Here is a 16640-nt window from a genome sequence, read left to right on the forward strand (position 1 = left end):
ATGTGTGTCCATGTAACTGGGCCGTGTGACAAATCCGTCTGTCGTGAGTTGAAGAAGATGTTCTCTATAGAAAACCTTCTTCGTACCCAACTCCCGTGATGGTTCTATCCATGTCCTCTTGCTATCAAGGTGGATAAGATCCTGCCGAATGAGTCTAGTAGTCTCCATCCGTGTAAGAGCCAAGGATGGTGCATCAAGAGAATACTGGAAAGGGGGCAGCCTGTCCATGCTGAAACCATGCCTCTGAAACCATGAGTTCATCTGTGCATACCAACATGATGTATCTCCCTGTAATGCCAGCTGTCTGGATGACTCGAGAGCAAGCCTGGCATACCTGTCCCTGGTGGTGTCCCATAAGCTGTGTACAAATGATACTGATCTGGTGAGTGCCTCAACCTCCATAGGTGGGGCAGCCAGCTCCGCTCGTATGATGTCATGTGGGACTGAGGCCTTGGCTCTAATCAGCCTAGAAATCATAGATATCAGGGGTCTCTCCATATTAGTCCATCCAGCACTGTCAATAGACGGTCCCCAAACCTGAACCGCGTAGTGCATAACTGAAGCGACCAAAGTATCGAAAAGCCAGAGCTTTGTTCGAGGTTCCTGGAACTGAACTTGCGAGCAAATCCTCTCTAAACCACCTAGGGCTGCATAGGCACGAGTCAATCAAGTGTCTGCTGCTACTTTCAGTGTGAACCTCGGTCCACTAAAGACCACCCCAAGATATGTGTATGCATCAGTGTACTCCATACTGTCCTGTCCATATGTGAAAGTAGGTGTTGATCTCCTAACCCACTGTGGCGTGGTATTAAATACCATGACCTTGGTTTTACCAAGGTTGACAGACAATCCACTATCCTCTGCAAAACTATGCAATGCGTCCAAATGTCTCTGCATACCCTCTGGCGATTCTGATATCAACACGATATCGTCAGCATACAATAAAAGAGGGATCCATGTCCCTGCAAGCTGAGCACCTCCATCACCTCCTCTGTCAATATAATCAGAGACCCCATCAACATACATACCAAATAAAGTAGAGGACAGTGGGCATCCCTGTTTCACTCCAATGGTGGAGTGAACTATGTCGGATATCCCCTCTGATGTGCGTACATGACCCATCACTGAACTGTACAATGCCATGATCCCCCACATCAGCTCTGTGGGTACCCCCAATTCCATAAGCCGGTGCATCAATCTGGCCCTCGGCACTGTGTCAAAGGCTTTGCGAAAATCCACAAAGCTGCAGTATATCCGTCTACCATGTGCTCGACCCTCCTCAATGATAGCTCTGAGTGTAAAGACATGATCTAGTGTGGAGAAACCCCTTCTGAAACCAGCCTGCCCAGGTGCTCGTATGCCCATAATCTCTACCCAACTGCTCAGCCTATGCTCGAGGATGGATGCATATAACCGTGCCAATGTGTGTCCTACCATGATAGTACGGTAATTCCCCGGCACTGTGGGGTCACCTGTCTTGAAGATAGGTACAATAGTAGATAATCTCCAAGACTCAGGGAGACCCTCACACATGACACGGTTGAATATCCGTGCAAGCATCTCTGCCAACAAATCCCCAGCATGTATAATGTGCTCTGCTACCAAACCCTCATGATCCTGTGCCCGTCTGGTCTTCATCCTGTCAATGGCCTCCTTTACCATCTCAGTGGTAAAGAAGGTGCTCGTAGCCGGACATGGTTGTGGTGGGTCTGGTAATGGTGGTTGTCCAGGTACAGTGTATAAAGATGTTGCATACTGCCCCCATATCTCTGTAGAAGTAATCACTGGTGGGGGAGACTTCTCATGGAATAGACGCCAAGCCTCTCCTGAATCTCTACTAAGGAAGAGCTGATATAAATCTTGCTCCATCTGGACCAAGAAAGCTCGCTTCTTCCGCCGCACTAGTCGTCGTGTAGCAATGCGAGACTGTCTATAGGTGATCACTCCCAATGTAAGGTCCCGCTGTATCTGAGCTCTCCTCTGTCGACACTCCTCATCATACCATTTGTTCTGAGGCATGTGCCCAGAACGACGTCTCTGCCCAAGCTGAGTGTGTGGATATGCCTCTGTCGCTGCCCCATGTAATGTCACTGTCAGCATAGATGTGATCTCCTCCACTGTGTATACTGGCTGTGATGTGCATAAAAGCCTACGTATCTCCTCTACATAGACTGAGTCAGTCTCTGGTGTAAAAGTATAGCGTGTATGTCCACCATCCCGTGAGGCCTGAGATGTATTGTACTCAAAAGAGACTGATAATGTTAAAAGTGCATGATCTACTGCTATCCCAACTGGCCTGGGCCCCACTGTGAAATCCTGAATGTGAGAGATAAAGCTCGGATGTGTCAGAACATAGTCTACAGTGCTGGACCCATGTCTATGTGGAAAACAAGTAAAACCTGTAGACAATGGGAAAGTCGTTAAGCCATTCAGTATGGCTAAACTGTGAGTAGTCGTCATCTCTCTCAGGTATCTCACATACTCTGTATGCTCTCTGTCGTGTGAGCATCTCTCAAGTCCCAACTCCTCTGGCTCTAGCTCTCTAAGCATCTCCTCTGATGTGTCATAGAAGACTGTCTGTGAGCTGCCTGTACGGGCATTGAAATCCCCCAGGAGTATGATGTCTCCATCTCTGGAGAACTCCCAGATATCATCATCAAGTACAGAGTAAGGAGACTGTCCTCTGGGTGAAGCATATACTCAAGTACTGAGAGAGAGAGAGAGAGAGAGAGAGGTGGTCGGACACGTGTTGTTCATTCCTTGCTCCGGCCAGTGAATTCTACAATTGGGCGACACAGGGAGACTCCACACAGAGTGCGCGAGGTGCCTGCCACTGCCGTTGGTTGCCCTCCTCCTATGTGGCAATGTATAAGGCCAGCCGCCATGAGAGATTGTGCGGCGCACACGCGAGAGAGAGAGAGAGAGAGAGAGAGAGAGAGAGAGAGAGAGAGAGAGAGAGAGAGAGAGAGAGAGAGAGAAATGAAATGAAATGTTATATTAACGTCTTCAAAAGGCCAAAATGACCTATGAGACCAATCAGTTACAAAATAGTGAATCTAATACCATGTCTGGGTACAAAAGAACTAGAAAAGAACTAGAAGTGGAACAAAATACTACTACTACTACTACAATCTAAAACTACGTGGGTGTAGCAGCTGATACAATAGGTACCCGGTAAACTGGATGTAACAGTGTGTGAAACAAAGATGGAAGAAATGGTGAGGATCCATCCTCATCTGCACTCTGGATGTCGAGAGAGTATGGCTCGAATCTTCTGTTGTAGTCTCCGTCGATGCTGTGTAGCTCCTCTCCTCAGTCGTGGTCGTCTGTATCTCTGTAGCTCCAATGCTCGGTCGATGAGAGTGCCAGTAGTGGTCGAATGAGTGTGAGACGAGCTCTGCAGTGGTGGCTGCTCCTCTGGCTGTCCCATATCTAGTGAAAAGAAATCTGTAATGTGTCTCTGGGACTGCCTCTCTCTAGCTCTCCCCAGTAAAGTGTCTCTATACCTGTGTAACTCAAGTAGATATAGTCCAAGACATCTCTGATCCTCATAACTCATGACCCTAGATAGAGGACCAAAACCCTCTCTGAATAAGCAGTGGAAACGCCCCCGTATCTCATAGAACACTGTGCAGTGACATATGTAGTGCAACTCTGTCTCTGGCTCTCTCTGGCATAATCGGCATATCCTGCTGTCTGCTGGTATCCCTCTGAATCTACCAGTCTCAATCTCGAGCTGATGTGAGGATGTGCGTATCTGACCAATGGCACAACGCAAACCATGAGACATATGTGTGTCCATGTAGCTGGGTCGAATCACAAACCCATCTCCTGTGAGGTGGAGAAGATGCTCTCTATAGAAAGCCATCTTCGTGCTCAACTCCTGAGGCGGCTCTATCCATGTCCTCCTAGTGTCGAGCTGGATCAGGTCCTGACGAATGAGTCTAGTGATCTCCACCCGTGTAAGAGACAGCGAGGGTGCCTGAAGAGAATACTGGAAAGGGGGCAACTTGTCCATGGTGAAGCCATGCGTCTGAAACCATGAAGTCATCTGTGCATACCAGCATGAAGTGTCCCCCTGTAGAGCTAACTGTCTGGAAGACTCAAGGGCCAATCTAGCATATCTGTCTCTAGTAGTATCCCATAGGCTGTGCACAAAGGACACTGATCTGGTAAGCGCCTCAATCTCCATGGGGGGGGCAGCTAGCTCTGCTCGAATGATCGCGTGAGGTACGGAGGCCTTGGCTCTAATCAATCGGGAGATCATAGATACCAAGGGCCTCTCCATACGTCTCCAACCATCCTGGCCTACAGAAGGTCCCCATACCTGTACCCCATACATAATAGCTGAGGCTACTAAAGTATCAAAGAGCCATAACTTTGTCCGAGGTTCCTGGAACTGAACCTGCGAACACATCCTCTCCAAGCCTCCCAAGGCCGCATAAGCTCTGGTTAGTCTAGTCTTTGCTGCTCTCCCCAAAGAAAACCTCGGCCCAGTGAAGACTATCCCAAGGTAAGTGTATGCATCTGTATACTCCACAATCTCTTGACCATACGTGAAGGTCGGTGCCGATCTCCTGATCCACTGCGGTGTGGTGTTAAACACCATGACCTTGGTTTTACCAAGGTTTACAGACAATCCACTATCCTCTGCAAAACTGTGTAATGCATCCAACTGTCGCTGCATACCCTCTGGTGAGTCAGAGATCAAGACAATATCATCAGCATATAACAACAATGGGATCCACGTCCCTGCAAGCTGGGCATCTCTATCACCCTCTCTGTCAATGTAATCAGACACCTCATCAACATACATACCAAATAGAGTAGGAGACAATGGGCAACCCTGTTTCACCCCGATAGTGGAGTGAACTAAGTCAGATATCCCCTCTGGGGTGCGTACATGTCCCATCACTGATCTGTATAAAGCCATAATCCCCCAAATCAACACTGTGGGCACCCCCATCTCCTGCAGTCTGCGCATCAGTCGAGCTCTCGGTACCATGTCAAATGCTTTGCGGAAATCCACAAAGCTACAATAAATCCGTCTCCCATGTGACCTGCCCTCCTCAATGATAGCTCTGAGTGTCAGAATATGGTCAAGAGTGGAGAAACCCCTCCTGAAACCTGCCTGTCCCTTTGCCCGTACACCCTCACCCTCTGCCCAGTTACTCAACTGCTGCTCAATAATGGATGCATACAATCGTGCCAGTGTGTGTCCAACCATAATAGTGCGGTAATTTCCAGGCTCTGTAGGATCACCTGCCTTGAATATAGGCACAATAGTAGACAACCTCCAAGTCTCAGGTAATCCCTCACACATGGCACGATTGAACAACACTGCAAGAACCTCCATCAGCATATCCCTAGCATGTATAAAGTGCTCCGCTACTAGACCGTCATGATCGTAAGCCCTCCTGGTCCTCATCCTGTCAATGGCTCTCTTTACCATCTCAGTGGTAAAGAAGGTGCTCGTAGGTGGACATGGCTCTGTAGGATCTGGAAGGGGATCCTGCCCAGGAACCGTATATAACGATGTCGCATACTGGCCCCACACATCAGGAGAAGTAATCACTGGGGGAGGGGAGTGCTCATGGAAGAGTCGCCATGCCTCGCCTGAGTCTCTACTCAAGAACAACTCATACAAGTCTCGCTCCATCTGGGCCAGGTAAGCTCGTTTCTTCTTTCGCACAAGGCGCCGGAAAGCAATCCGCGACTGTCTGTAGGTGATGACTCCTAAATGAAGATCCCTCTGAAGCTGGGCTCTCATCTCTCTGCACTCCTCATCATACCAACTATTCTGGGGCATGCTCCCAGAATGTCGCCTCCGATCCGGTTGAGTGTGTGGGTATGCCTCTAATGCTGCATCATGTAGTGTCTCAGTCAATAAAGTAGTGCACTCCTCTACTGAGAGGCCTGGAGCAACTGTGCATAGACGATCCCAGATCGCCTCTGTATAAACCGAGTCAATCTCTGGTGTAAATGTATAACGGGTGTGTGACCTGCCTCCTGATTTCTGGGCTGTACTAAACTGAAAAGATACGGACAGTGTCAAGAGAGCATGATCCACTGCTACGCCCACTGGTCTGGCTCCCACTGTGAAATCCTGAATACAAGGAATAAAGCTCGGCTGTGTCATAACATAGTCCACTATACTGGCCCCATGTCTGTGTGGAAAGCATGTGAAGCCTGCTGCTCCAAGAAACCGCTGTAAGCCATTAAGTATGGCTAGCCCATGTGTAGTCGTCATCTCCGTGAGGTATCTCCCATACTCAGTCTGCTCTCTGTCATGTGAGCATCTGTCAAACCCCAGCTCACCCACATCCAACTCTCTAAGCATCTCATCTGAGGTGTCGTAGAAGACTGTCTGACAGTTGCCCGTTCGAGCATTGAAGTCTCCTAGGAGGATGATATCACCATCCCTAGAAAACTCCCATATATCATCATCTAGAATTGAGAAAGGCGACTGCCCTTTGGATACAGCATATACTGACGTACTGGGGGGGAAGTAACATATAGCAATATATAGAAATCGACCTGTGTCAGCTCTCAGCCTCACCCACATGTATCTAGCCTGATCATCTCTCCGTACAATATGTAGTAGTGGCTGTAGCTCCTCCCTAAACAACACCGCTACTCCTCCTGAACCTCTACTCCCATGCTCAGATCTCGTGACTGTTCTGTGGGCTGTCTCCCATTTGTATCCCACCACATGTGGCAACAGTTGGCCAGGGGCCTGGTGAGTCTCTGAAAAGAAAACAATGTCCTTGTCTCTGAAACTGTCCTCAAAGGCACCAACATCCAACCTCATAGACCCATTACAATTCCAAGTCGCCATCCTCAATGTGGTCCCATAGGTCTCGCACCGTCATGTAGAGCGCCGCTCTACAATCACCACCCGACCATCTCTGTAAAAGGCCATCTTCCCCTTCTCCCTTGCCGCTTGAATCTCGGGCATTACTTCTCTCATATGCGCAAGTTGTGAGAGAGTGAGGTCATCGCCTAAGAAAATACCTGTCTTCTTGAGAGTAGGTCTCTTCCTCAAGAATTCCTTCTTCTCTTCCAATGAAGGGAAGCGTAGTATGAGAGCTCTTTCCTTTGAAGATTCTCCGGGGCCCTCACTCTTCTTGCCCACTCTCCATGCCTTTGTGTGTGAAGGCTTCTCCACCCCCATCATTGATGTGAGGCTTGTGACCTCTTTTTCCACATTGTTTATGTCCTTGAGGCCGGTTACCCTCACATGTAGAGCCCGCACCCTCCTTCTTTGTTCCTCTTCGAGGGTCATGTTGATAAGAGTGGGTGTACAAGGAGCTTCCTTACCTTTCCCTTTCTTGGCCTCCTCAATTTCTTCCCTCAAAGAGAGAGTCTGATAGTGCTTATGACATGTTGAATAGCCTTTGCTTTTATCTCTGAGATTGAGATTCGCAAGCTGGTGGGTTTAAACTCACATAACAGCTCCTTTGTCTCTCACTCACTCTCTCTGTCAGTCATACCTTCAAACGGCTCTATGGTTCTACCCACTGAGTTAGAAGGTCCTTGCATTGATATGCAAGTTGGGTAGTGAGCCTCAGCGTTGATGATCACTTCCTATGTCTACCAACCCTACTTCTCTAAACATCGGCATCTCGGCAGCATCATGAGCAATGTTCCGGAAATTTGTGAAGAGTGAGGAGCTTGAGGGTAAGAGGGACCATGCCGCCAGCAAAGGCGGGGCCATTTTACTAATATATATATGTATGTGTGTGTATATTCAAATTCAGATGTTGCAGTTTCTGTGCGTGTGTTGCTATTGATTTCTCGCTTAGGTGTCCAAGCCTATTCCGTGCATTGCAAAGCGCCTCCCTGGCAGTTGTATATTCAAGGATCAACAATAACAAAGTATCGCAAAGGGCACCTACCTTAGGGGCCACCACATTTGTGTGGAGAGCTTAATTTCCATTGTGTCTTGTCTACAATTTTTTTCAGTTCTCCAACGAGTTTTAGTGCTTACTGTTCAGTTCAGTCATGGTGTGCCAGTGACTCCCCCCACCATCCACTGCACCAGCCCCATCTCCCCCCACCTTTGTATCCTGTGTGTTGCAGTAATCTTGGAGTTTCAACTTTCCTCACCTATGAGCACTACTCCTTTACCCTTGCCACCACGACCTCCTTATCTCTCACACTTGCTTTAGCAACTGTTTCCACAGGAATCATGAAGCATAGGACCCTTCATGTCACTTTCACAGAGACAAGATGAGTGGTGCTGGTTTGGCTCCTATCCAGGTGTGCATATATTTGTTCCAGTTTAATACCTCAATTTCCCTTTTGGAGAGCCGCCAGTGGCCTATGCTGTCCATTTACCTTTCATACACTTCCATTCACTTGAACTGCTCCTTTCCTTTTTGGAAAGTCACCAATGGCCCATGTTGTCCTTTCACTCTCCATTCCCTAGTGATTAGATATGGACTGATGAGTCATATCTTTCATATGTGCATCACCACACGACCAAGGCTCCTCACATATGAGTTTCTTGCATGTACCCGCTCAATCACATGGGTGCTCCTGTCCGTGGATCCAGCTAGGGAGTACCCACTTGTTACAAGTGAGTAGCTTTACAAGTCAGGACACTGTTCACGCACTGTCATGCATGAGGTGCCACTTAGACCGTTGGCTGCACGGGACCTGCTCTTTTGTGTTTGGCTCTTGAGTCAAGCCTCAACCTCCAGATGACGACTCATTGGCATATTCTGGCCAGCCTCCTCTCAAGGAGGCTAAGCGCAATTGGAGTTGGATACGGTCCACTCTTGAGTCAAGCCTCAACCTCCCGATCAAAACTCATTGGCAGATTCTATAAAGCCTCCTCGCAAGGAGGCTAAGTGAAATTGTAGTTAGATACGCCTGACGCCATATTATATGTAACTAGATATAATACTTTGTGGTATATTACAAAATTACATGCAGTATCTGGGAATACTGATGGGTTCCATATGACTAGTGTCAGTGGTCCTCCCAAGATATTGCAGCAAGATTAGCGCACACACATATGTGGCCCTGTGGATATTTTGCTCGTGCAAGAGCACAAATCTTCTTTAGCCCATACTGGGCGATGTGGAAGCTGCTACTCCCTGATACAAGTCTTCCATACATAAATGGATAAAGAAAAATCTCAAGATATTGCGAATCATAGTCAAAGACAAGTTTCAATTGTACCCCATAGATTAAACGACATTAACGTGGCACAGAAGTTTTTAGTATGACTTTTATAAGTACTCCCAAAAAAAATGCATGTACACCAAAACATCCAAAAATTATGAGATTCAACAAAAAAGGAAACGTACATGGATTATTTGTTAGAGAAGTTGACCAAAATCTTGCTATGCTTGGAGCCTAGTGAATAACGATAAACTACTTAACAAGAGCCAAACAAAGCTTAAACAAGACACACTTACTAGAATGCTTCTCTGATTGGCTAACACATGACCGTCATCTTTCATCAACACTTGTTTATGTAAATCAAAGCCTGCAAGGTAGAATTACAAAGAGCGATAAGACTAAAAGATTTCATATTACTTTAGATTGCAAATGAAATGGTAAAAAACCATTAAGAAGAAAAAGAAGTGCTGAAAATAAATATGCTACAGAATTCTCTGTTACTTCCTCTCCTTTTAAGTCCAATAACTATGTTCTTCTTTTAATGTATGCTTGTCCATTGTGAATTGTATTTGTGCATGAATTAGCAAGAGTCAGAGCAGCAAGAAAGGAAGGGAAGTGGGCAATATACAGGGAAGAAAAACCAGTCATCTGAGAGTTCAAGAAACCCATGCCCAAGGAGGAGATCTGAACCACCTCTTCTTACTTCGTGTAAAATCCTAAGGATGATTTCCATTATTGTAGAATGCGCTTTTATGAGTCATAAAAGCCATTGAAGCTAGCTCTTTTTATTTTTTATTTTACATGATACCTGAAGTGAAATGTACATATGTATGTCTTTGATTGTTTCTATAGGTCAACGTTGGCCACTGCAGGACGTTAATATCTATCTCTCTCTCTCTCTCTCTCTCTCTCTCTCTCTCTCTCTCTCTCTCTCTCTCTCTCTCTCTCTCTCTCTCAGACACCCTTGCTGTCTCTTACACCGGTGGAGATTACTAGACTCATTCGTTAGGACCTGATCCAACTGGATAGCAGGACATGGATAGAGCCGCCACAGGAGTTGGGCACGAAGATGGCTTTCTATAAAGAGCATCATCTTCTCCACCTCACGGGAGATGGGTTTGTGATTCGACCCAGCTACATGGATACACATATGTCTCATGGTTTGCGGTGTGCCATTGGTCAGATACGCACATCTTCACATCAGCTGGAGATTGAGACGGGTAGATTCAGAGGGATAACAGAGCTAGAGCCAGAGACAGAGCTACATCACATATGTCATTGCACAATGTACTATGAGATTCAGGGCCGTTTCCACTGCTTATTCAAAGAGGGTTTCAGTCCTTTCTCTAGGGTCATGAGTTATGAGGATCAGAGATGTCTTGCGCTATATCTACTTGAGTTACACAGATATAGAGACACTTTACTGGGGAGAGCTAGAGAGAGACAGTCCCAGAGACAGATTACAGATTTCTTTTCACTAGATATGGGACAGCCAGAGGAGCAACCATCACTGCAGAGCTCGGTCCCCCACTCATTTGACCACTACCGGCACTCTCATCGACCGAGCATTGGAGCTACAGAGATCCAGACGGCCACGATTGAGGAGAGGGGCTACACAACATCGACGGAGATTACAGCAGAGGATTCGAGGCATACTCTCTCGACATCAAGAGTGCAGATGAGGATGGATTCTAGTAGTAGTAGTATTTTTGTTCTACTCTTTTTGTACCCAAACAATGGTATCACATTCACTATTTTGTATTGGATTGGTCTCATAGGTTATTTTGGCCTTTTGAAGAGTTAATATAGCATTTCATTTCATTTCTCTCTCTCTCTCTCTCTCTCTCTCTCTCTCTCTCTCTCTCTCTCTCTCTCTCTCTCTCTCTCTCTCTCTCTCTCTCTCTCTCTCTCTCTCTCTGACACTTTGGTCATGCTGTACGGAGTGGAGATATGGGGCCCCTCAGTTGATCATCATAGCAAAGCTGGCAAAACTGACGGATGGAGATGTATGGAGAAGCCATTGGTGTCTATGATTTCTCGGATGATTAGGGCCAAGGCCTCAGTACCACATGACATTGTTAGGGCGGAGCTCGCTGCTCCTCAATTGGTGTCTATGATTTCTCGAATGATTAGGGCCAAGGCCTCAGTACCACATGACATTGTTAGGGCGGAGCTCGCTGCTCCTCCATTGGTAGTGGAGGCACTCACTCGATCAATTTCATTTATGCATAGCACTTGGGCTCTCCGTAGAGACAGATATGCTCGATTAGCACTTGAGTCTTCGCAACAGCTGGCATTGCAGGGAGATAGATCATGTTGGTATGCAGAGATGGCATCTTGGTTTCAGTTACATGGCTTTAGTATGGACCGACTACCCCCATTTCAGTGCTTTCTTGATGCAAACTCCATCCCCCTCACAAGGGCAGAGATTACCAGGCTCATCAGACAGGACTTGATTCAGTTGCATACGAACAGGACATGGATACAACCTACACATGAGCTAGGTACGAAGATGACTTTCAATAGAGAGCATCTTCTCCAACTCACGGAGGATGGTTTTGTGATCAAACCAGGATACATGGATACTCATCTATCCCACGGGATACGATGTGCTATTGGTCAGATACGCACATCCTCACATCAGCTAGAGATTGAGACAGGCAAATTTAGAGGAGTACCCGCTAAGTCCAGGATTTGTCAGGTGTGCCAAATAGAGCCAGAGACAGAGCTACATTACATATGTCACTGCCCAGTATACTATGAGATACGAGGCCGCTTTCACTATCTATTCAAAGAGGGTTTTGGGCCACTTTCTATAGTCATGAGATACCAGGATCAGAGATGCCTCGGATTATACTTACTGGAGATTCGCAAATACAGAGAGGACCTCTTGAAGAGGGGCACAATAAGAGAGATCCAGCAACAACGGAAGGTCACAGATTTCTTTCAATCACAGACAGAGGAGTTCGAGCAGCCCCCACAGCATAACAACACCAGAGGTACCAGAGGCATACTGCTTGATCGGGCGATAAGAGTTGGGGCAGTCCCGTTGCCCACAGATGAGAGGGCCCTCTCGATATCGACGCAGACTGCGACAGAGGATCCATACCATACTGGTGCGACATAAGAGCCATCCCGGATACTGATGTATATATACATGATGCCTCGACTATCAGAGAGCTCCATTGTATCAGCTCACCCTTTGTCTTCCCTTTGTATCAGCTTTCGCCCCACCCCTATCCACTATTTTCTTTTCAGTTCTTTATACTTTTTGAACCCAGACCTGGTATTAGATTCACCACATGTAACCTTTTGGTCTCATAGGTCATTTTGGCCTTTTGAAGACGTTAATATTACATTTCATTTCATTACATATCTCTCTCTCTCTCTCTCTCTCTCTCTCTCTCTCTCTCTCTCTCTCTCTCTCTCTCTCTCTCTCTCTCTCTCTCTCTCTCTCTCTCTCTCTCTCTCTCTCTCTCTCTTTTTGAAAAAATTAGTGTTGTATATTACTGAGTACAAGATAATCCCCAACGGATGCCAAAATAGCCTATCACGTGGGGTGTACAAGCTGATGTAAGGTTGAGAGCCACTATAGTGACAACTCGACTAGAACAATCTCATGGTGGTCTGTATGATGAGTGGAGGAGAAACCACTGAGGGGGTGCATAATGCCATGTAATCTGTCCACCTGTAAGTGTGAAGAAGAGTGGAGATCGGGCCCAGCGCCGAAGGAAGTCAAATCGACGAGCTTCGGCTGCTCTAGATGTACCTGAGGAAGAATCCCACTGCCAAATGAGGGTGTGAATGATGTCCAGCCAAATGGCAGTGAGGGTATCCGGAAGGAGCTATGGAGCCGCACTGAGAATATGAAGACAACGAGCTCTCCAAACATTCCAGAGTGCAATGCTAGTGATGACTGAGAAGATTTCATCACGTGTCTGAGGATCCCCCTGCCAAGCAATCTGTGGTAACATAACCAAAGTCCCTCGCCGGTAACCAGTCGAGGTAAGCATAAGAGCTGGATCTGTGTCTGAGCCCTCGTAGAAAAGATGCGGTCCGGGCATCGGCATCAACCAGGAGACGGATCCCCAAGTGAGAAATCCATGCTGAACACCAGCTCTGCTAAGTAAAAAGCAAACTGCTAGCCACACTGCATGAGAAGACGAGCATGACCAAAGGCAGTGTGCAGGTGACTCAGGTAGGCACAAAGAGCAGCGAGTACATAACGGATCATGACCCATAGAAGCTAACCAAGTCCCAACTGGAAGTCCTGCATGTGCAATCATCCACACGACGAGCCACATGTAAATCCCAGATGGCTGACCAGAACTGTTGTAGATAGGCATGGGAGAGACCTAAATGTAACCAAAAACGCATACGAGTGGGCTGCTCTGTGTGCTGTCTCATCAATGCAAATCTTCCAATTCTGACTGTGTACTCAAAGAATGATACATGTGCACCCGTGGGGTTAGAGTGGGGCCAATGCCACTCTCTTGGGTCCCAATAAAGCTGAGATAGGGCACGACCCTCCCACACCCAAAGCCTCCAAAGAGCAGCATCAGCGGGAGCGAAACGGGGGTCAACACAACGACGCTTCCCGCGGGAGCCAACTACTCGTATGGCCTCCCATCGAGCGCCGGGGTAGACAAGGTGCGGAGAGGTAGTAGCATATGTCAGCCTAGCATGCATCCCCAAAGAGTAGTCAGTATCAACTGTGAACAGCATGGTGTCGAAACGAACTAATAAGAGAGTGCTCTGAGTAAAGAGGCCTTCCCAGCCACAATGTGGAGGCAGCTGAACCGTGCCTCGCATGACTGCGTCCCAATGTGAAGGAATGGCAGAGCCAATCTCAAGCAGTCTGTCTGTTACCCCGCGACCAATGTCATAATGTTCTGCCACAAAATCCGCATCCAGCATACGTGTCTCATGAAACAACCGCATAGAGGTAGCAGGGCCAGTGTCCCAAGCAGCACAATCAATGTGGGTCCTCTCTCCAAGCTGACGGGGTGGATTAACCGAAGAATCAAGAACTGCATCATTCCAAATGAGAGGCTGGCGCTCAATCTCCTCACGGCATGAGGGAGGTGAGCGTTTGATAGCTCATCGCATGGATACCCAAATCTGAAGGAGCGAGCGGATGAAGGGTGAGAGAGTACCGGTGCACAAGGGGGCATCCGTAAAGAGAAAACGATACCCTGTTTGCCAAGTATGGCCATCTCTAGTGCCGAGGCGCGGAGTCGCTGTGGAAAGAGCGGCTTGAAGAAGCATCTTCCAAGGTTCTTGGTCGGGAAAAAGACCCCGAACAATAAGCTTGGTAAGAAGGGCGCGGCTCTGTAATTCTGGATCAATAATGCCAAGGCCACCCTCTGATCTAGGACGAATAATCGTGGACCAACGGACTCGAGCACGAGTATCAGTAGTCCCATCTGTGCCACTCCATAAAAAGTTCCGCACGAGTATGCGGAGCAGAGCTATCACACCAGAATGTAGCATCCAACAGGAGGCCGTATACCATACTGTAGCCAGAATGACCTGGTTGGCGACCAATGCACGGCCAGCCAACGACAGATGACGTGAAGACCAATGACAGAGCTTCCTGCGAATAGACTGAAGTACGGGTGCAAACTGCTACTGTGAGGAAACGTCAAATCCAACCTGAAAACCCAGATATCTGCATGTGTGACCTAGCTGTAGCCATGTGAAACCATCAATTACCCCCCAGGTAGGTATGTCATCACTGCCAACCAATAACCCATAGGATTTATGCCAGTTAATGCGTGCACCACTGGCAAGGCAAAAAACCTCCAGGGCTCCCCGCATGGCATCAAGAGCTGCTATCAAATAACGCAACATCAGCATAGTGTCATCAGCAAACTCCTGATCGATAAGGTCCAGAGCTGTAGGTACTGGCATGGTCAAGCCACGAAATGCATGACTCTGAGCACGAAGAAAGTCGGACATAGTCTCTCCCACAAACAAATACAGGTATGCTGCTAAAGGGCATCCCTGACGGACAGATTGAGAGAGCTCAAAACTGCGACTGACACGACCACCAATAGTAATAGCACTGCTAGCAGTCCTGAAGAGAGCGGAAATGCCTGAGATCCATCTCGAAGGGAAACCCATCCTGACTAATGATCCTTCAAGGAACTCCCACTCAACACGATCGTATGCTTTCTCAAAGTCAAGGATGAAAAAAGCGAGAGGTTCAGAAGATGATCTGGCCCACTCTACTGCCTCATAAAAAGTGAAGATATTATCCAGTATGCATCGATCCATGACAAAGCCTGTCTGAGAAGTGTGAATAATATCTGGTAAGAACGGTCGCAAGCGATGGCTGATCAGTAACGCTAATATCTTGTAGACCGAAGGGAGTAGGGTAATAGGTCTCCACTGGCGAAGCTGAGTGGTGTCACCTCCTTTCGGAATAAGAGATATGAGACCTGAACAAAGATCTGGATGCATATATCCTAATGCAAAGATATCCTGACAACCACGAAGCAGTGGTATATCCAATACATCCCAATAGGTCAAAAAGAAAGCTCTAGTGAGGCCATCCTCGCCTGGACAGGAAGATGGATCTAGACTCTCGATAACAGCATGAAGCTCTGCAAGTGTGAATGGAGCCAACAAGATCTCTGCCATAGTGTCTGTAGAACGACGTCGGGTGTGATGCCAGATCTGCTCACGGGCAAGTAAAACCTCAGTAGTGCATACATCAACAGTGAACAATGCCTCAAAATAATCTGCAGACATATCAAGAATAACATCAGGATGCATATGAAGGTTTCCTTGAGCATCGCACAAAGTCCTGAGGGTGGTGCCAGGAGGGCGCTCTTTACGCGCAGCGAAGAAGTCCTTATTCATTCGATCAGCTTTAGCTATCTAATGAGATACTGAAGCATGATGAGTGAACTCAGACCTAGCCTCCTGTACGCGACGAATTTTCTGTGTGAGCTCTGTCTGTCTAGCAGCGAGATAAGCATCCTGAGGCCATTCCTCAAGCAAGCGCTGTGTGGAACCAAGAGGAATGTGTAGGTCAGACTCGCGTACTCTCAACTGACGATGAATACTAGCAGTTTGATCACGGCAGTAAATACTAGACTGAGTAATGCAATGAGCAAAGAACTCTCCAGGGGGACCACAATAAGAAGCACCCGTGGACCACAAGTCACGAATCTGCTGCTGTAAAACTTCAGTGTTGAGAACACTGTCAGGGATGCGACAGCCTTGTCTCTGTGCAGCGGATCTAGTGAAAGAGATAAACAATGAGATGGGAAAATGATCTAAGAGACTGGTCCCTCGCCAAATAGTAGTTAAACCACCTAGAGCTGCTGCCCAAGGGCCAATGTAAAAACGATCAAGTCGCTCTAATAATCTTCCCCGCTGTCTCTGAAACCCCCACGAGTAATGAAGTGTAGCAGGGTGGTGACCAAAAGAGGGTATGTGCCAGGCGTCAACACCTTGAATAGCTAGAAGAAATCGATCCCAAGCTGACTGCTCATCTG

General features: G+C 47.4%; 1 protein-coding gene across 3 annotated transcripts in view; it reads right to left on the reverse strand.

The window, feature by feature from the left end:
- LOC147464258 (Mitochondrial inner membrane translocase complex, subunit Tim44-related protein) overlaps window positions 1-16640 on the reverse strand; it is a 180253-nt gene that overhangs the window by 130083 nt on the left and 33530 nt on the right. For all 3 annotated transcript variants that reach the window (XM_086513784.1, XM_086513787.1, XM_086513789.1), the window contains exon 2: window positions 9429-9499. In XM_086513784.1, the coding sequence (XP_086369910.1) occupies window positions 9429-9499 (71 nt within the window). The remainder of the gene's footprint in view (window positions 1-9428; window positions 9500-16640) is intronic.

This window comes from Adiantum capillus-veneris, chromosome 1 (genome assembly GCF_014529385.1).
Source record: "Adiantum capillus-veneris isolate H3 chromosome 1, ASM1452938v2, whole genome shotgun sequence".
Classification (NCBI taxonomy): domain Eukaryota; kingdom Viridiplantae; phylum Streptophyta; class Polypodiopsida; order Polypodiales; family Pteridaceae; genus Adiantum; species Adiantum capillus-veneris.